The sequence below is a fragment of the Amphiura filiformis genome, chromosome 6 (genome assembly GCF_039555335.1).
Source record: "Amphiura filiformis chromosome 6, Afil_fr2py, whole genome shotgun sequence".
Taxonomy (NCBI): domain Eukaryota; kingdom Metazoa; phylum Echinodermata; class Ophiuroidea; order Amphilepidida; family Amphiuridae; genus Amphiura; species Amphiura filiformis.
In genome coordinates, this window is record NC_092633.1 from 26,018,186 (window position 1) to 26,039,497 (window position 21,312).

The window sequence follows — 21,312 nt, forward strand, 5'->3', positions numbered from 1 at the left end:
TGTGAACTCTGCTACGCCTGGCACCTGGTATAAGTTTAACCTTTTTTTGGTCGGAACTATTAAGAAATTACATTTTGTGTGGTTGAAAAAGGTCGCAGAAACATCGGAAGTGGTAGCCAATGTTTAAGCCGACCAGAAGTGAATGCTTGGTGGAACTGGTCGGCGTAGTGCTAGGAGTAGGTTAGGTGTGGACACACTGTAGGAGTAGGGAAAATATTTGAAGAAATTTTTTTTAATGCTCGCGTAAATTTACGCCAGATGTAACTTTAAATGTGAACATGACCAGTGGTTGGTTGGATTGGTGTGTTTATTTTCTATGGGAAGAGATGGGGATCCTTGGGATGTTGAGGGACCAGCATATAACTGCTCAACCACAATGTTTCCCTAAATGTCTTAGAAAGGGTATAAAATTAATCACATGTTTGTTGTACAACATATTTTACCTAACTGCTTCACTAAATGATCTGGAAGCATAAATAGGTCAATTGATATACGCTTTATTTTCATAAAACATTTCATCAAACTTATATCCTGTAACTTTTAATGGTAGGGCTGCAACAAACATGCTGTTACCTTATTTGTGATGCAAATTGCATATTTTGGCTGCAGAGTAGTGAGTTATTATGTTGTAGTTTAAGGTTATTAATTATTTTAAACTGTTGTGATTTGGTAGTTCACAGCATCTTACAAATGGTAGTGAGCTTTGGCAAAAAGTGCATTGCTCAATTCATAGCGAGTGTGTAGAAGAATGAAAATATCACAGATATACTTTTATAGGTGCTACGGTTCTTTAGTTACGTTGTAAAGAGGGCTGAAACAACAACACTTTTGTAAAACGTACATAACTCATTTACAACAATAAATTAAGCAAGTTTGCAAAGTATACGATTTGTAGAATGAACTTTTGCAAAACATCAAGGTGTTGTTTTTCAATAATATATTGATCTAGATAATGAAAATAAATTTTTAGGTTGCTTCGACCAACAATACCTCGTCTACCCTTAAAGGACATTCCCCATTCAGGTAATTTTTGATGCAACTCCATCCATGGGTCATTTGGTACCATTGTAAAAGCAGTTGCGGATTCTTCATGAATTTGATGTGGTCAAATACTGTATTGTCTATAGATGCCTCCCCCTAAAAGCCCCACATAAATTGTTCAATGTTATTGTTAAAGTGACCGAAATGTAACATTTCCATGCCATATCATGTCAGTAAGCTTAAAACAAGTGTTTGCTGAATGTCTGAAATCTCAAAATTGTATGTACAAAACGTGCTTAACTTCTATTTAGTTCATTGCCAAATTATAGTAGCATATTCAGTCTAGAACTATTTTAGTATGAAATGTACTTACAAATGCAATTTGGTACTCGGAGATCATGTTCTGTGTTAGTACTGATATTCACCACGAATGCCCATGCCCGCTGCCATCTTGTTTAACTTGCAACTTAACAGGGAAGTAAGACTGGACTTGCATTTTGCCAATTTTTAGCTAACTTTAATTACAATCATATTTGATTTTTTTGATGAAAAACTTGTCTATAATAAGTACCCCCTTTTGAAAAATTGCGCTCCCCCAGAGTGTTTATCAAGAACAATATCGTACATTATTAGAAAAAATTAAATGACGCAAGTATAATAGCCAAAATAGAGAAAGCGAATGTAGGCGACACTTCTGATCCATAGATCTCATTCTTTCCTGAAGAAATAATACATGGGGGTGTCAAATTATCAAATAGTCCTTCGTATATATATAGGCCTTCGTAGGTGATTCTGAGAAAAACATAACAGCAAAACAAACAACATCCCTACATATTTCTTGAGATTAAATCTGTACTCCCCCTCACTTAAAAAATTGATTTGTATGATTTTTATTGAAAACAAACAAATAGTTAAAACTGCTATCTTATTTTCACAGCTATTTTTATAAAGGAAATAAACATACAATTTAAAAGTTTATCATAAGGGAAATGATAATTAAGGTTATGTATAGGGATCAGAAAAAGTGGAGGGGAAACAGAACAGAAAGTTATTTCAGATGGCCTGATATCAAAATCACTGAATGGATGTATGACTAAAAATGATATTTGTTTTTTTAAGTGCATTGATTTTGAGTGTGAACTGAACTGAACATAAGCCTCATAGCATCGGCACACTTTTGCAGATGTTCGCTGACCACTATGACCAAGACTTAACTTGACGTAAAAAGAAAATGATAATAATAATAATGATACTAATAATGATAATAATGATAATAATGATAATAATAATAATAATAATAATAATAAATAATAACAATAACAATAATAATTGTAATGATAATAGACCCTAATGATGATCATTCTTGTTAATAAATAAATAGTCTTATTCACACAAAAAATGAAAAATTCACAAGAACACAAACAGGGGCCATTCCGGGGTTCAAACACACATATTTGCCATACACCATGCCTTAAATAATGTATTAAAATATTAATATGATAATAATGATCAGTGATCGAATTTAGGGAAAATAAATGGTTGTCCCACGGACAACCAGATTACAATTTCTGGTTGTCCGTCTAAGTTTTTGGTTGTCCGTGGGCCTACAAATGTGACTTTTGCTAGATTTATGGTTGTCCGGCGGACAACCGAATCAGTATTTTTGGTTGTCCGGCGACTTTTTTAGTTGTCCCGGGCAACCGGACAACCAAAATTTTGAACCCTGATAATGATATTCTGATTAACAAATAATGAAATTTGACACTAAATAAAATAAATGATAGGAAAAGACTAGAAGATACAATATTATTTCTTATATTTCATATGCAAATGTGTAAATAATTGACAATCATAAATCTTACCAAGAGATGCATTTTTTTAAATAATAATTTAATATCAATTGTAAATTACATAAATAATAAATGAAGAGTTGATAGTGGATGCATTTTTTTCTCTAAACCGTAATTGCTGCTAAAGCGATTGATCCAATATCTCTCTCCCCAAATTATGTATAATGCATTGCTCTTGATCAAAAAGCGCTGCTGAAAGTGATCGCTGATTGCGACTTCCCAACCCTGTGCTCAGCCAGTGAGTAGCAACCTCCATACGCTTATCAAATCAACACATAAGACTTGGTCAGAGTCTACACCATCCAGTTATATGCAAACAATCCAATTCAACTGCTCATGAATATTAATGAGTTTATTAACAAGAGGAATCCTGCACACACAAGGCATGACAATAGGGGTTGTACTCTGTACATGCACCCGATCTCACACATCATACACACTACACATGCATATACACTCTCAGTCACTATTAGGGCATGGTGGTATGCTGAACACACAGGATGGGTGCTAGCTGAAAATGTCCATTTGCCCCTATACAGTTCGCCCATAGCCATATGATTACTAGAGAGCCATCGTAAAGCTGGACCAACATACGGAATATACAAGAATAGTTGTTAAGGGCTACGTGTGACATTTTGGGCCAAGGACTACGAAATCGGGGTACGGGAGTATTTCTACTAGTTATTCTTGTGAACGAAAGACGTGTGACCGTGTGCTGTAATTAGGGATAGGAATGCTCATGTGAGTAGTGATTGTTATGCATTGTATGTGTAGTATTTATAGTGGAATGCCTGTATAGTGTATGATCTGTTCAATATGTACTTATGTATATGTGATGACAAGATAGTGGGTAGCACTCACATGGGATGGTGATCATCATTATGAATGAAACAACTCATACATGTAACATAAGTATGCCATTGGATCAATGTGTCCTTTCATTTTTGCGTTTCGAAAAATTAACTTGCTAAAATACGGACATAAAAGTTACATGGTACCCATGTGCTGTATTTGTTTTAATTATTTAATTTATTTTGTGTCCCTCATTTTCAATTGGCTTGGTCATATTACATAAGTGCTACCAGTACCACACCCCAATATGGTATTGGTGGCAGGGCTTCTTCGTATATAGATAGCAGATATAAACAATTGTTCAATAAGATTAAGAACCATATTTTTTTCTAAAATAGTTCAACTTTACATGAACAGTTATTTTTTGTTTAGAATGATGTGAATATATTAAATCAAATAAATAATATCTGTAGACTCTAAAAGTGGAAAAAAGAAAAAAAAATGATAACAATTCACACAGCTTTGTTTTCTGAAATAATGTAAACAAACCAAATGTGGGAGTGTCCTCCTATCCTCAAACAATTATTATCACCATTCATTATCACCAGGAGGGTCATAGGTTTGTTGATAGTAGTTAGCTCGGAGTAGCTCATCTTCTTACGGCCAGCCTTACAAGCTAGCGGGGTTTATAGTGAAGAAAAGATGAAGAGAATTGTGATGGATGATTTACAGGCACTGTTCATATTTGGCAACTATTCTAGAGTCATTGCATATATCAGATGTGAAGATCCCCACGCACAACTCCTATTTCAAAGAAATGAATGTTGCTATGAATGAATGATGTATGTCATAGATGTATACTGTCGTAAGTCTAGCTGACTGATCATTGAGTGATGCGATCCCCGTTTGTATTATTGTGGTCACCATTTTCTTGGTATGTTTTGTTTAAGTACATAATGATATGTGAGTGAACTTTTCAAGTCATAAAAATGTTATTTTCCAAATGACATATTGTTCAATTGTCTGGCCGGCAGTTTCTCATGGGTCTCATTGTATTCCAGCTGAACCAAAGAAAGAAATACATATGTAGGTATTGTTGTGATTTACAACACCATTGGGATATCAAATTTAAATTAGGATAAAAGGCGCTTGGGAAATTCTTTATTTACCAATGTATTGTTGTATTAGGTCGATTTCCTAACTATAAAAGAAAACAATGAGGCATTAAATAATAAGAAAATGGGAAGAATTTTGTGCATACAAAGATAAGTTAATTTTAAACATCTCTAAACGCACCATACATGTAACTTTTAATGGCTCCCAGTTGTTGACTGGGTCTGGCTGGGAACTGGAGTCTCCCATATACAGTGCTATTTATAAATCTTGCTCTGTATGGAATGCCCAGTATTCTTTTCCCTGACTGTTATTGCCAGTAGGGAGAATTGCGACCAAGATATCTATTGTATTACTTGACTGCCTAAAAATCTAGAAAGAATACATGTTGCTATGGTTTTAACTTGGTATTCAATACCGCTTTTACAATTTTTACATTATAGTGCGTTAACAATAACTTGGTTGCTAAGGTAGTATTGTTCTCGATCATGCCATGGCTATTGTGTGGATTACAAAAAGACTGACCTGGAGATTTATGATGTGCGTTCATAGTGCTACACTATTGTTTATTGATTTTTTCTATTACCATACTGCAATATAGGCTATTGTTTCCATGGCAATGTATAGTGTTGATTATATTTTGATTGAAAAATGGATATGTATACGTAAAGTTAAAATAGACAATTATTTTGGAACATGATCCAGGGATCGATAGAAGATGAGATCGTTTTAGGTTAATTTTCAGTCTAAAATGACTAGACATTTATAGAAATAAGACAACCCCACGTAGAGATTAGTTAGAATTATTATTAAGTTTTAGGTTATGATTGAGTTTAGGGGTAAAATCTGCAAACAAACACTCATTTGTGGAGGGCAGCAAATACTTGGAAGGAACTTGCAAATTATATTAAAGTATTCAAAATGAAACTTTAAGGGACACTTATTAAAAAAAGGGGGCTAGTATGGTTTTAAATCAGTGGCCCGGTATACATGCAGTACTAAACTTTGTCACTGGAAAACTTGTGTGCAAGAGTGCCCCTTCCCATGCTACTTTAAAACAGGCTAAACTTATTGTACACTGGGGTGGCTGCATAGTGACTTTGCTCCTGGACCTTTCCTTAGCAGAATAGAGCAGTGGAGCCTATACTATAGAGTTACTTGCTTGATTGCTTCCTAGCAGCACCAACAGCCTAAAGACAGAATGTATCATTCTCCTAACAAGGGTCTTCCTATACTGTAAAAGTGGTAATTTGTGTGTGTGTTATTTATCACACTTTGTTGATTTACCCCTCCCCAATGATTTGGTTTGCTAACTCAACCCCAAAAGAATATTGCAACACTGCACCCCCCTGTAGTGTTATATTGAAAATTTGCCTGGTAATCACAAAATTTCACCTTCCTTTTGAGCTAAAATAGTGTCAAATTGATCTTTGCATGCTTTGCAGGGCCAAAATGTTGCCCACCTGATTTTCTACCCCCAAAAGGATTTTTGCAAAGATCACACTGGGTTGACTAAATGACATTCGCTCTTCTTGGTTAGCCCAGTGGGTATTGTAAAAAGCAATATTTTACTTACAATGGTACGGTACCTCACTAGTCCACCATGACCAAAGATTAATTCTTAAAACCAAAAATCACCTCAAGAACCACCCTTACTATAAAATAAATACATGACATGCAATTTGTGTTATAATTCAAAGAAATCTAGACCATCATTTAAATTCAATTATCAAGGAACTGAGACAATTGCAAATATGCCAACTACGAAATCATAATTATATGTTCTTCTAAGCAGTATGCTATTTGTTACCTAGCTACTACTACTATACTAATAATAGCTGCCAACCCTGGGAGAACCTGTTGTGCTAATTATTCCAATGCATACAATGACAGCTATTGTGTCCATTATCATCTATTGTGTTCAGCATTATCAGAGCCATTGTTTTAAGTGACCTTCTATAAGCCAGGTAAAGGAGAGCAATCAAGCGGTGAGCGAGATAATGGAATTCATTAGTCACATAGATCGTGGCATATTATCATTATTCATGCGGAGTTAGAATTACCTCGGTGTATTTGGATGTTATTCTGATTGCCTCATATGCTTTACATTATGTGCGGTATACATGCTTAATGTTATGTATACATGCTTAATGTGATGCCACGAATGCCCACGATGCATGCAGTTTAAGTTTCAGTTTTTTATAAAACAATATCATTGACCAAAATAAAATGTTGATCTAAAGTGGATCTTGTATAAAATTAAGGCATTAGTTTTCTTGTGTACATCAAATATATGTATTGGTAAATTTGTTTCAGTCTGCAGTCATCATATGAAGGAGCTTGTTGTCATAAAACAGATTGAGAGGAACTATAATAATATGAACACACGTACCCTGTTAACCAATGAATATTTAATGATATATTTTACATTTATAATTAATAACCATTCTTATTATGCACAATGCAAATTGCACATTAGGGCATGGACTGTAGGGTCTAGGTTGGTAAAAACAAGAATATTTTGGGTACTGAAATGCTTTGGCCAATTTTCAGATCCAAATTCGGCAAGATAAAAGTGCCATAAAGGTTCATAATTTGTAAAATATTGTTAAAATTCTGTATAAAGTTACTCCCCTGCAGCCCTCTTTGATAAAAATTACAAAATACAAGGAAAATTTGAATTCTGACTTCTTCAATTTATATGTTGTATCTAATGTGGCCCAATTACGAGAATTGTGATATAGGCCTATAAACAGGGAAGGAAAAAATAACACTTTGGTATGGCTGTGTCTCCTCCATCAAGTTTGAGAGGCAAGTGGCAGGTAGGTGGATGCTCCTGAAGAGCAAATGCTAGCCAGTATTGTGTTTAGAATTGGGCATAACATTACAGTATTCATGCTATAAAAGCGGATTATTGGCCCAAGTTTTACTTGTGAAGGGCCTACCCTTGAGAGATCTGTAATAATTATCAATTGGTCATTTCTTTCCAGGATCTGTGGTCAAGATGACCAGAAAGAAAATAAGGTAACGAAATGGTTAATTGCTAATTGCGCTTGGATTAACCCACAGCACCCAATGCCATAATGCCCTCAAAATATGTCCTTTACCGATGGCAGTCACTTGATGTGCCCTTTAATGAAGTTGCCGTCGGTGCCCCAGCCCTGCCCCTTCATGATAAAATCATCTATCAGACTGTTTGTGTGTGTTTTCTTCGCTTTTGAGAAATTGTCTATGACCTGATGCACCTGAAAGTTGTAGCCCCAACTTACCCCACCACATACCCAATGGCATCAATCCATTTAGAAAGGTGGAGGGGGCCTGAATTGTCAAAAAGTGGCTTGAAAGAACATGGACCATTTTGCTCAAATGTGGGAGTAGAGGGGGGGGGGGGCACATACCCATCACCATGTCTAGTTTATGATATCAATCACTGTAGGCCTAAATAGAAAAGTTGAATACAGTCAAGACTCAAGAAAACAATGGACACTGGAATTACCCATTCAGTGAACCATATTGTTGTGATTTGTCAAACCTGTAGCCTTAAAACCAAATAATTGGTCATTTGCCTGTCAGGGAAACAAAGGCCTCCTGTGTCCTCTATTGTTTGGCCATGTGAAAGTTATTAGTGGAAAAGAATGCCAATTTGCCAACCCAAATAAAATACCAATCCCAAAGTGGTCAAAACCTTGCAAGGTTACCAATTTTTAGCTGGTTTCAGATGACGTTTTCGCATCATGCCTAGACTGTGTGTTGTACGTGCAAAATAAAGTGCAGGGATCCTGTGATTGAAGTGTTTTGGCATAGTGATGAGATGATCAGTATTCTCTGGTTTCTATGGGTAGACTGCCTAAAACAATGAAACTATTTTTGTGTTTGTGGGTTAGTCTTGTTTGCAGTCTTTTGGATAAGCTGGTTTGTTATTGTACTTCTATACCTCTAATACTTCTGTTTTATAACATCTGTCACTGTCAGCAGGCCCATCGGAACAAATTTTTAAGTGGTGTGGCCAAAAGTGGAGGACTGGGGTTGAATCCCCCTGTCCCCTGTGGGGTTTGAAGGGGCTGAGCCCCTCATCGCCCCCTTTTAAAGCCTGAGCACTTTTGAAAATGAATAGGCCTATAGGTAGGCCTATAATTTTAATGATAAGTTAATACAACTAAACCGTAAAAATATGACTTTAAAAATCAGATTTTTTTCTGTCAATTTGTTTATTTTGTTCACTTACATCATGTAGGCTCTGAAGTAGAGAAGTAGGCCATGTATATGTTACATGGTTTTATCACCGTTTGTCGCTGGTTCCGAAGTAGGCCTACATGTATTACCTACTTTGATAGTTCAAATGAAAGTGCTATGCTTTGCTATATAAAATATGATAGTAATTTAATAGTAAAATTTTTTACTAAACTGGTTAGTTGAACAGCTGGAAGAATTGACAAAGTCTAAGCACAGAAAGTCATTGTCTGGCTTGATTCCAATGTATAGAGCTTTTAAATTGACAAAGAAGGCTCATAGGTCAGGAAGGGTCAGTTCTATACTGGTAGTCAGTATGATTGGGTCTTTAGGATAATCTGCTGTGTGCACAGAATTCTGCAGATTCTGCATGTACAAGGTATGTGTTTATGCATTGTCTTTCTGTATTATAGTATTTTTCTGTGTTGTCTTTTGAAATCGTAAAAATGATTTCATTTTCTCCCTCGGTGATCAAATTTCTAAAATGATATATTGATTTGATCACATTCACACTTGTATCTTAATTCTTATATAAATATGTTCAACAATAATTAATTATTACAAATTACCTAGGCCTATAGCATTTACAGCTGTGAGGATGTGCTAAAGAAGAACATCCAATTCCTCAACTTCAGTGGATTGTTTTGACGTTTTACTGCACACAATAAGAATTCCAGGGCCCATTTTTTGCCTTCAGTCAGATCTGAAATTCAAAGGGCCCAGGCAATGCAGCTATCAATCCCATGTTAAGACTTTTAACCAGATCAAGAACATGAAATGGCTAAAATGAAATTTCTATTTTAAAAAGGATTGATGGAAATGTCAAGCTTACTACAGACTACAGCCCTCACTGACTTGATGAACGTGGAGTGTGAGGCCAGCCTGAAACTAAAACAGAAACTGAGAATACTTTCCAAGTTTTCGATTTGCAAGTTGCAACAAAGAGTAGAAACAAAGCTATTGATAACAACTTCCACAGAGAGCTTAGCAATGACAATGGGAATCATATAACCAAAACCAAAACCAAAACTAAAACCATGAACTTGAACAGGCCTATTGTAATAAACCACACAGACACCTGAAAATCATGCTGAAAACTTTCAGATGATCTATTTTTGTACAAAATAGTAAATTATTACGAACCACATCTTGCTGTGACTCTAATACATGAATTAGTGGTGAATATTAAGCAACTTAATTTGATTTGATTTTCAGTTGCACGGTCAAAAATACTGACACCATAAGGGAGGGGGATGAAGCACCTTAACCATGTTAACTAGCACTAATTACTAATTTTGAGCTCTGTTGCTACAGAGAGGTTGGGTCAGCAATCACTTGCTCCTTGTGCTTCATGCTCGTGAAGCCTGTGAGGGCAACAGACTTAGGCTATCCCTCAACTTGAAACGTCCCCGTTTGTGACAGGGCTGTGCACTGGACTAGCTTCAGTAATGGCTTTCTGCCGTGGCTCACAGATTATAAAAGGACACAGATTCCTATAATCTGTGAATGGCCATACAGCTAAATGTTTTCCTTTCAAAAAGCATCTACATCTATATACATCATGTGTCCTATCTGTAAACTACATTGTAGCATTTAGCGAAACAGGTGCGACATATACAAATAGCTTATCATGGATATTGAAAATGTTGTTTTTTAAGCCTACTGATTAATCACCATGCTTTGCAAATCGATACAGCTTTACCCCTATCTATAAAGTTGTTATGTAGGTAGCTGTGACCCCTTGGGAATAATCCCCCAACATTTTCCACTACAAGGATCCATGTCTCCTTGTGCTAACCAAATTTATGTCACTTGGATTTCTGCTTGGTTGGCATTCTTTCCTCCACTAACAATCCACCAGGGACAGGCTATCACCTAGGGTGTATAAGGCAGGGTTCCCCCTCCCCGAAACTTCCAAATTAGTGTACCGACTTGACAACAAACTTCACGTTCAATTTGTGCTATATCCTAGGGTTGACAAGGTTAGGTACACATACGTACGTTTTTTGTGTCGCTTTTATTACAAAACGTGTTAAGTTCGTCATAGGGCTAAGGTTGTGATGGATCTTTTATAACGAGAAGAAATAAATCCCTTCATGTTAATTAATCACCTAACCTGCAGCAGTATGTAGCAGAAATTGGAAAAGAAAAGTTAACATCATATTAATATCAGTGGCAGAACCAGGACTGAAGAGGAAGATGGTCCACATTTTATGGGATACTGATAAGTAGGGGTTTGTAGAAATTCAGCTTGGCTGGTGCTGGTAAGTCAATACAGGGGTGGGAGCATTGGGGTCCTATGGTACTTGGTCCACACATACCAAAATTATTGGGGGCTGCTCCCTGGTTCCAAAGCCACTAAATCCCTTTCAATCTGCTCAAAATCTGTGCTCTGCCACTACACCGAAGTCCGACAGGTAGGATCTGATTTTTTTTAGCCACACCATCTATAATATTGCTCAATAAAGATGAACCAACCGCTAAAGTCTACTAACAGCGAAACCTGAGGAAAATTTTGCAGTTCATCTTAATATTATAGATGGTCTGTGGCTATAAAAAAATTGGGTCCTACTCAATGGACTACTACACCTTAAAATATGGTTATGGAAGAGTGCAGTGCAACTGCCTCCACTTTGTATGAACTTTTTTTTGATAAGCTGTATTGTTACAAAGCTACATTTATAACTTATATTTTCAGGTAAATGAAGAAAAGGTTCTGAAAAAATATAGGAAATTGGTTGTATGGTCTACAAGGGTTCAATGAAAAGGAGTAAATTTTCCAAATTTATGGTAGACAGATTTTCAAGATTTATTATTTCTAAACTTATTGGATTGTAAGTTGCCATAACAAACAGGGGACAATGCACTTGCCATGAAATTAACATAGGCATTGTTTTACAACCCGTCATCTCAATCCACATACTTAGCCAACAATCGGCTTTCTGTTTTAGCGGTGTGCTTTTTAGCTAGACAAGCTCAACCAGGAGACCCAACACTAGGATCCACATCATGCTCATCTATCAGGACACAGGTCTTTAACCCAAATACATTTATACATTCATTGAATGACCTTTAAAGATTTGGGTACAAAAACCTCATACTCTGCAGATTGAGGTCAAATTTTACACTATGATTGTTTAATTGAGGTTATTGAAGTATGCCATTGGGATGATGCTACAGTGGTCCATAGTGCAACCGAAGACTTGTCAGCAATGCAGGTAAAGGGTTGTCACAGGAGACCCTCAGGATAAAAAGTACACGCTACCTGACAAACAGTCCAAGTAAGAGCAGTGGCTACAGGAGAAGGCAAATTGGTCAATTTGCAGTCGTACAAGCGCTAATGAAAGCTTTGTGATACAAGAATAACAGTGGTGATTGGATAATGGCATGATTAACCAGTAAAAGTACAACACAAGAGTTGTCAATGTACTTGAAATACATTGACATCAATTCCCTGTGTGGAATACATTGCAACTCCCGGTTCTACACCGGCACTGCCAATTCAAACAAAAATGCAATTTGTTCTGTCATGGGCTCATGCCGATTTGCATTTGAGGTTAACGTGATGTGTGCTGTAGGTACGTTTAGTTGAAAGGTGTAGTGGGATTATTAGGGGTTCGAGTGATGGCTGTCTTAGAGCGTGTTTCTACAGAGCCAAATACCGTTTTGGAAACGGTATGGAACCGTTAATCACTCCTGTGGAAACAGCCTCCAACGCCTTTTTGCAACGCTTTTTTCATCGCCAACGGAAACCTCGTTGGAGTAGGTTTTTGCCGTTGACGAAGCGGGTAGATTTTCTGTGGAAACAGACCTTAGCGGTAACTTGCCGATTATTGAGCAAAATCAAACAAAATGGCTGTTAATCAACATGTTAATTGGACAGACGACATGACAAAAATGTTAATAACAGCCTGGGCAACATAACAAGTCCAAACTATTATGTAAAGCCCGCTTCTCCGTGATACGGAAAAACAGAAAAACTCACAGAATTCGGGGTTTGGTCACGGAAATTTGTAAATGCTACAAAATAGTGAAAAACTGTGTAAAATGTAAAACTTTTCTGTTGATTTGCAAAATATAACAAAAAAAAGTGATTATTTAGCAATAATCAACCATTAAACAATCCATTCTAGCATTAATTCTAGGCCTACGATGCAAGATTTTGGCCATACTACCGTATTAAACATTAAACGGTATGAACACGCCAACGGCAAAAACCTGTCTGTGGAAACAGCAGGTTAAACGGTAAGATAACGGTAAGATAGCGTTATCCATATAGCGGTAACTTAGCGGTGCGTCTGTAGAAACACGCTTGTGTGTCTTACAGTAGTGGTATGATAGGAATTTTACTCTAGTCTTAGCACATCATTGTGCATCATACCGAATCCAGATGAGCTTGTACAATGTTTTAATGCTCGGTTAAGTGTGTTTACGTGATTGGATGTTTGTTTGCGAGTTTTTTGATGTGTTTTTGTACTTTTAGATTGTCATCAAGTTGTGTTACTGATGTATTAGGACTTTATTTGGTGTTATTGAAGATTTTGACTTGAACCCAGGACCTTTTCGCATTATGGAATCGCACACAATAACCTAATCCTGCAGAGTGTATTGTAAGGGTGGTTTGTCAGCACGCATGTGGTGCAACCACGTAAATGTGCTCAGGGTGAAACAAAGTATATTATTGCCATTTGTTTGAACGATTGAGACAATGACAAGAGACTTGTAAAACTGCTCGTTCAAAATTTGAACTGAAATGCTATAGTAGATTATCATTTTGCATCCCTGTGTAAATGAAACATTTTGTTAGAATATCAGGATAGATTTCTATAAGTCCCATGTTCAATTCCAGGCAAGTCAAGCAAGTCCCATATGATGCTAAGTTTTTCTATTAACATTGAAAGTGTTACCTCAATTTGTCCACACACAAATTTTCAATGAACAAGCTATAAAAAAAATCAATCGGCAAGTTTGAAATTCAAATGTTATATAATCAAGGTTTTTGTTGTCATTTAATCTTGAATACAAATGTAATGAATACAACTTGAAAGTGAAATAAGAGCTTAGAGAAATAATGATAGATTGCTCACTTTGTTTTTCCACACAATTGAAAGGCATTTATACACTGTGATTGATTCCAACAATTACCCAAAGGTGGACTGTCCCCCAATTAATGACTGATTTTAAACATGTCCTTGATTATCATTATAGATCATGCTTTGTAATTAGCACTTTGTTATTCTAATATCTTGAGTTGTTGTCTCTATCAAGTACAATGCCATATGCAGTATGCCCGTCCAATGACGAAACAAGTTGTAAGAACGCATACAATTAGTGTTTTGGTTCTCGTCCAGAGGATTTGTATGAATTGATGAGGGAGGAAGGTTTTTTCTTCTTCAATGTAAAATTAGCATAGTAGTTGTCTGTCTTTTCCAACAGTGCTTGAGGAAAGGACAAGGACCCTTTTTCTTTCTTTTTGTCAAATGTGAGATTCTGAGAGATAAACCTCGTAGAGGACCACAAAAGGACGTAGAAGTGATACTAGTTCTCCAATAAACTTATTTATACATGAAGGTTTCCTAAAGCATTCCAAAGTCTAAAAATCTGTGGAAAATCTAAAAAAAAGCTGGCAAATCCAAGACATTGAGGAGGGAGGGAACAAGAACCAAAACATTATTTTTTTGGCCTAAAGATGGCATTCCAATTTGAGTTTACTTACAAATGAATAGACAATTGTAATGATGAATCTTACATTTACTACTAACAATAAAGAAAAAAGTAATTTTAGTATTCATTTCTATAAAGTTGTCTCTGCATGCAAGTGGATATAGCAGTCATAATGTTGCGAGCTTTAAGGGGCAGCATAGGGAAATACTTTGTGGGGGCATTGTTTAAAGACACCAATAATTTTGGGGTAGTGTGTGAGCAAGCCAGCAAAGGTTCTGTCAAAAGGGTTCATCCATTTTTAGGGAAATCAGAAAGTCCCTTCTCAGGAAATTTTCCTTCACCAATAAAAAAAAAAGTGTAAGAAGTTTAACTTTTTGTGAGAAATTTTAATGACCTATCTTCTGGGGAAATGAACATGTTTCCACCCCTGTTGATCATGTTAGATATTTCCAAGTCTGGGAGCAATGTTGAGCACTATACTGGTTCTAGATGGCCATCTTGTCCTTCACCATGTTCACAGGACATAACCTGATAATAAAGTTGGTTATTGTACTCATAGTCTAGTAGAATCATACAACAGTACTGGAAACTTTCCTAGATGAACTTTCAGTGTTCCCATTATGAATCTATTTCATCTAATGATGTTTTCTCAAAGCGGAATTTGTATGATTATTCCATCAGAAAAGATAAGTGTTGCTTTGGACGACCTTTTCTTTTTGATGCTTTACAAGTGAAGAGATGATGAGAGCTTTATGTGTAAGAGTTTACTCTAGGCAAAAGCACTTGAATTGATGTGTGCTCTTATGATGTCTTGGCAGGCAGGCAGGCAGGCAGGGAGTGCCAGCCAGCCAACCAGCTAGTCGGGCTAGCAATCCAACGTTTTAGTCTTCAAGTGACAAATCAAGACCTGGGTCAGTGAACACATTTGATTAAGACAATAACTGTGTGCTAGCAGCTTCCTGCAATTATTCAATATTATGCACAATAATGACTACTATTACCTTGGGATGATGTGTGATGAATTAGTATGGATTGATAATAAGGAGGATGATGAACCAAATTGAGGAGGGAGGGAGGGAGGAATGCATGATGGGAAGAGGAGGCTAACCACAGGAATGCTGTTGTAGTTGTGACAAATAGGAGGGAGGGAGCAGGGATGGAGAAGAATGGTTGGTATTGATGATAAGGAGGAGGATGAACCAAATTGAGGAGGCAGGGAGGGAGGAATGCATGATGGGATTGAAGAGGAGGCTAACCACAGGAATGCTGTTGTAGTTGTGACAAAGAGGAAGGAGGGGATGGAGAAGAATGGTTGGTATTGATGATAGGGATGATGATGAACCAAATTGAGGAGGGAGGCAGGAATGCATGATGGGAAGAGGAGGCTAACCACAGGAATGCTGTTGTAGTTGTGACAAAGAGGAAGGAGGGAGCAGGGATGGAGAAGAATGGTTGGTATTGAGGTGGGAGGGAGGAGAATGGAATGCATGATGGGAAGAGGGGATTAACCAGAGGAATGCTGTTGTAGTTGTGACAAAGAGGAGGGAGGGAGCAGGGATGGAGAAGAATGGTTGGTATTGATGATAAGGATGATGATGAACCAAATTGAGGAGGGAGGGATGAGAATGGAATGCATGATGGGAAGAGGAGGCTAACCAGAGGAATGCTGTTGTAGTTTTGACAAAGAGGAGGGATGGAGCAGGGATGGAGAAGAATGGTTGGTATTGATGATAAGGATGATGATGTACCAAATTGAGGAGGGAGAATGGAATGCATGATGGGAAGAGGAGGATAACCAGAGGAATGCTGTTGTAGTTGTGACAGAGAGGAGGGATGGAGAAGAATGGTTGGTATTGATGATAAGGATGATGATGAAACAACTTGAGGAGGAAGGGAGGAGAATGGAATGCATGGTGGAAAGAGGAGGCTAACCAGAGGAATGCTGTTGTAGTTGTGACAAAGAGGAGGGATGGAGCAGGGATGGAGAAGAATGGTTGGTATTGATGATAAGGATGATGATGAACAAAATTGAGGAGGGAGGGAGGAGAATGGAATGTGTGATGGGAAGAGGAGGCTAACCAGAGGAATGCTGTTGTAGTTGTGACAAAGAAGGAGGAGGGATCAGGGATGGAGAAGAATGGTTGGTATTGATGATAGGGATGATGATGAACCAAATTGAGGAGGGAGGGAGGAATGCATGATGGGAAGAGGAGGCTAACCAAAGGAATGCTGTTGTAGTTGTGACAAAGAGGAGGGAGGGAGCAGGGATGGAGAAGAATGGTTGGTATTGATAACTTGATGATAAGGATGATGATGAACCAAATTGAGGAGGGAGGGATGGAGGAGAATGGAATGCATGATGGGAAGAGGAGGCTAACCAGATGTTGTACATGTAGTTGTGACAAAGAGGAGGGAGGGAGCAGGGATCCAGAAAAATGGTTGGTAGTGAGGGTTTGTAGATGGGTAAGGCCACCAGGATCTGTGGCTACTTTTGAAATGGGGAAACAGAGTAAAGGAACAAATCATAGAAGTTGGGATGGGAGGGGCTTTAGTTCTTTGGCCTGCTGTAGATTAGAGAAGAAGGAAGAGGTGAGATAAGAGAAAGTTGGAGTGATGTTGGTGAGATGAGGAACAACTGCTGATGGAATGGGAAGAGGAGGAAATGAAAAAATGTGTTGAAATGACATTGTTGGGGACTTGGGTATAACTCTGTGTATGCTCTTCAGACCACGAGTGGCCCCTAAAGAATCATGACCATCCCAGCGTAATGAGAGCCGTTCATGATAGCAGCAGCATTTTCTATTAACTGCAATGATGATGTCAAAGTGTGCTGGATTGGGAAAACAATTTGATTCCACAAACTATTACAAACAAGAACTTGAAGAAGAATAAAAAGATAACTTTTTCAATTTCACTATAAAGATTTGTAAAACCTACCAAAATCCTATTGTTGGACCAGTAAGTTTAAAAGGAAAATTCAAAAGTATCCACCACATCACCATGTACAGTAGTTGTATTTGTATATACTTCTAATGCCTTAATCAAATTTTACAGAAGGAAGACAAAATAATTCAGTCCCTACAGATGAAATTATAATTCAACACAGAACAGGAGGTGCTGTCATTTCAAAGGTTGCAAGACAAAATTGTAAACACTTTGTGTACGTTTCAATTATTCATTCACACAATACAACTTAGTAGATAATGGTTGTAAAGATATTGCCGTATCATCCTCAAGACCCTAATCAAATTCTGATGATAGGGAAGAAAATTTAATCTCTCCCTAAAGACGTCATCACCACAGATTTCTTGTTGTAAAACAAATTGTAAACACTGTATTCAATAATTTATACATACAAACAATGATAGATTTTATATACAAGAGAGGAACAAATCGTATTGACTTTTAAATAATGGTCAAAAGCATCAAAATGCCATTAAAGATGCTATTATTTGCGATCAATACAATTTAGACTGAGCGTGTCAATAGTGCCAACCTTGGGCATTGAAAACTTCCTCCATGGTACAATTCCGTGAAAAGACCTGTTTGTTTTTAGTTGTTTCTTCATCCCTTTTGTATAATCAGTGAAGCCTATAGAATTTGACAGCATGTCACAGCCAAATTACTGTTACTCTTCACCATTATTAAATCATTGACAAGTCGGGTCTACTGCTTAAGTAAACGGCCAAATCTTCAGAGACAGGCCCTCAGTTGTAATACAACAATAATGAACCTTTGATGGTTAGTGTTTTTACGCACTTTCGTCATCACTAACAAATGAGACATCCCTTCGCTCCTGGAGCAAAAGTAAAAAAAAAAGGAGAGAGGGTAAAAAAAGAGATGCCTTTCAACGCAATCTTGAATAGACTTAATTTCATTTGCTTTCCCTGTGTTTTTAACCCACGTTGATACAACTTACGAGGTTTAGCTCAAACCGAACATGTGACACTGGTTTGGACAGAGCGTTAGCACTGTTGATTTAGCATCTTTGTCGTAACAATTAACATGCAGGCAGTTCATTTTTTCCAAGAGCATTGATTGGTTAGATTGTTGAGGGACTGAGTTCATTGTCACTGAGAAAGGCAGACAGTACCGGCTGGTTGGGCTGAGATGCTTGCATTCTGTTAGAGCATTGAATACTTGCTATTGGGGAATGTAAAGTTTGAGTGCTAGTACCCGGTAAGTTTTTTTTCCCTCTCATCTTTTCTCATTCCTTGTTGTATACACTTGTATTTTGTTCATTTACGAACAGCTCGTTTTGTGCTCGCAGAATTTTTACGCAGACAGCTGTTTTTGTTGATACGATTGATTAAAATCTAACAAAAAGTGGTAAGTTTGTCAGTTAAGGCGTAATTGGAATGGAGCTCAGTTGGTATTGTATTGCGGTATGACTTTGATGAAACAGGCTTGGGGAAAAGTTAATTTATACTTTACAATTCAGTTGATACTCATGTATTAAAATGTTAACATCTGATTGTTTCTTTTGAAGTTGCATATTGAGAGATAGGTGAATATAGCATCATTTTCACAATACAAATATTTTTATTTAAATGAGGGGTGCAATGAATGTTTGTGTTCAAACTTAGTATCACTTGTTTTCTGAAATACATTAGTTGTATTTCTAGTTGGTACCCAAGACCACGTCACATTACAGTGCATCCTAGGCATGACTTGGTGTCTTAATGGTACTTAGTTGATGTGCTAGTGTACCGTTAAAATGGGTATTCTTTTCGTCAAGTACTGATCAAGGCAGACAAGTTAAGATCATGGCTGTCTATCGAAAGTTGGGTTACTTGGCATTTCATGCTCGGAACAGATTGTTTGAATACAGATACAAGGAATGATGTCAACCTTTTGTGTACTTTTATCTGTGTGTGTGTTAAATTAGGATCTTGTGTTCATATGTCAGGATGTGGTTCTATAGCATCAATACATGTATGTTTGTACATTTATGGCTGAGGTTCTTAATTACATTTGCTTGTGGGCTACAGAGGGCCAAACTCATTTCAAAAATTTGTATTTGCGGGCCAAATACTCTTTGCTTTGCTAAGCTTACTGTATATTTCAGAGCTGTTGAAGGGCAAACCACAATGGTTGTTTGGCCGGATCTGGCCCACATAAGTCACTTACATGTATGGGGTACAGAAAATCATAATCAGAAAGTTGAAGTCATATTTTGAGTTCTAAATGGGGATGATTTGGTGTGAGTGGCTCAAAGCCAAATTTTCGTCCTCATTTGTCAATTTTTTGTCCCATTTTTGGTCATTTTAAAAGCATTTTGCTCTTTACCGCCCCTATTTTGTCCCAAAAAAATTCTGTTTATGGGCACTCTGCCCCCCTGCCCCTGGCTACACCACGGGCAATCAATCCCCTTGCCCCAGGCTACGTCACTGGGCTCAAACTGTTGCAAGCAAAAGTCTTTACAAGCAATAGTCAAGTCAGTGCACAATGTTCACTGTTGGAAGTGTATCACTGTTTAGTTCATCACAAGAGCTCTTGTTCATCACAGTGGCTGAATAAAGTAGCGCAATTTGCACTTGAAGTTGTAAACCACATTGCCTGGAAGAACTTGGAAGACTGTTCTGGCTTCTACCTGCAGGAACTGATAGCCCGGCTTGTGAGGTACTTCTTGTAGCAAAGGGGTCTCATCACTGCCTTGAATGAAGAGAGTATAACCATCAGAGTACTGCACATTCATTCTCAAATAAGGTTGGTCATTGCAAAATTGTATCAAAATAAAGCTTCAACAAAATGGTTCCATTTATAACTCGAGGTTCCAGGTCGAGTAGAGTATGTTTTACTTAGCATCAGAGAGATGATAGTGATAGTATAGGAAAAGCCGATGATAGATGGATGGCCGTTAATTTGTATTGTCAGATGCAGATAGGTAGCACCAAATACTAGTTGCTTGGTTGCACTGGAAGTTTGACTCACAAGACTTGATTAAAAGTTTCCCCGTTGCTATAACGACGCATTCTGCTTGGTTGCTTGGACAGTGTGAGGCAACAAATCAGGCCTTCCTTTCAACCTTGCCAAATACTGCGAACTCATTTCCCTACGCCGGTACTAATCCACATTAATATCAATGCCAATTTGTTTAAAAAAATAATTTGCAAGAAGAATTCAGGACATTTTTTTTTGTGTGTGTGTGTGAGTTGATAGAAACAAGACGGAACAGTGCCGAGTGCATTTGGTGGCGTGAACAATTTCAAGATTTTCCGTTCAATTTCCGTAGGTACAAATCTAACCTAAATCCCCAGGTCTATTTTTGTCGTTGATATGATAAAATTGACCACATGTGGAGAGGGAGGGACAAGTGAAATCCTGGGTGGGTGTCAATATCCATTTGGACAGCTCTGTCCTCTTTTATATTATGCCTTATACTAGAAGGTATATCCGCCTTTCTTACTTGGACGGATGCACGCATTGCTGTTCATTCGGTACTGCTAGGTCTCTCTGATCTTATTCATTGATCTGTGAAAAGTCAATGTTCTTTTGGTTGATTTCTTGTACTTAGCATTTTGCATGGTAATCGTAAACAGTGTTTTGGTGAAATGTTTGCTTCGAGAGTGTGGTAAATTGGAAGATGGGGAAATGTTATTATTGGAATACAAAGAACTTAAATATGGAAGACATAATTTTCAATATTGAAATGTGGTGTTGTTATCATCTTTTAACCCAC

General features: G+C 37.4%; 1 protein-coding gene across 5 annotated transcripts in view; it reads left to right on the forward strand.

Annotated features, from left to right (window-relative positions):
* LOC140155187 (uncharacterized) overlaps window positions 1–21,312 on the forward strand; it is a 156,363-nt gene that overhangs the window by 85,507 nt on the left and 49,544 nt on the right. The window contains exon 1 of one of the 5 annotated variants that reach the window (XM_072177924.1): window positions 3,282–3,572. The exons of 1 other annotated variant lie outside the window; for it this stretch is intronic. In XM_072177924.1, coding sequence (XP_072034025.1) covers window positions 3,565–3,572 — 8 coding nt within the window. In that variant the 5' untranslated portion in view covers window positions 3,282–3,564. Of the gene's footprint in view, window positions 1–3,281; window positions 3,573–9,278; window positions 9,346–18,732; window positions 18,810–21,312 lie in introns of those variants that run through there. 3 more of the 5 variants (XM_072177927.1, XM_072177926.1, XM_072177929.1) reach the window with 3 other exon arrangements.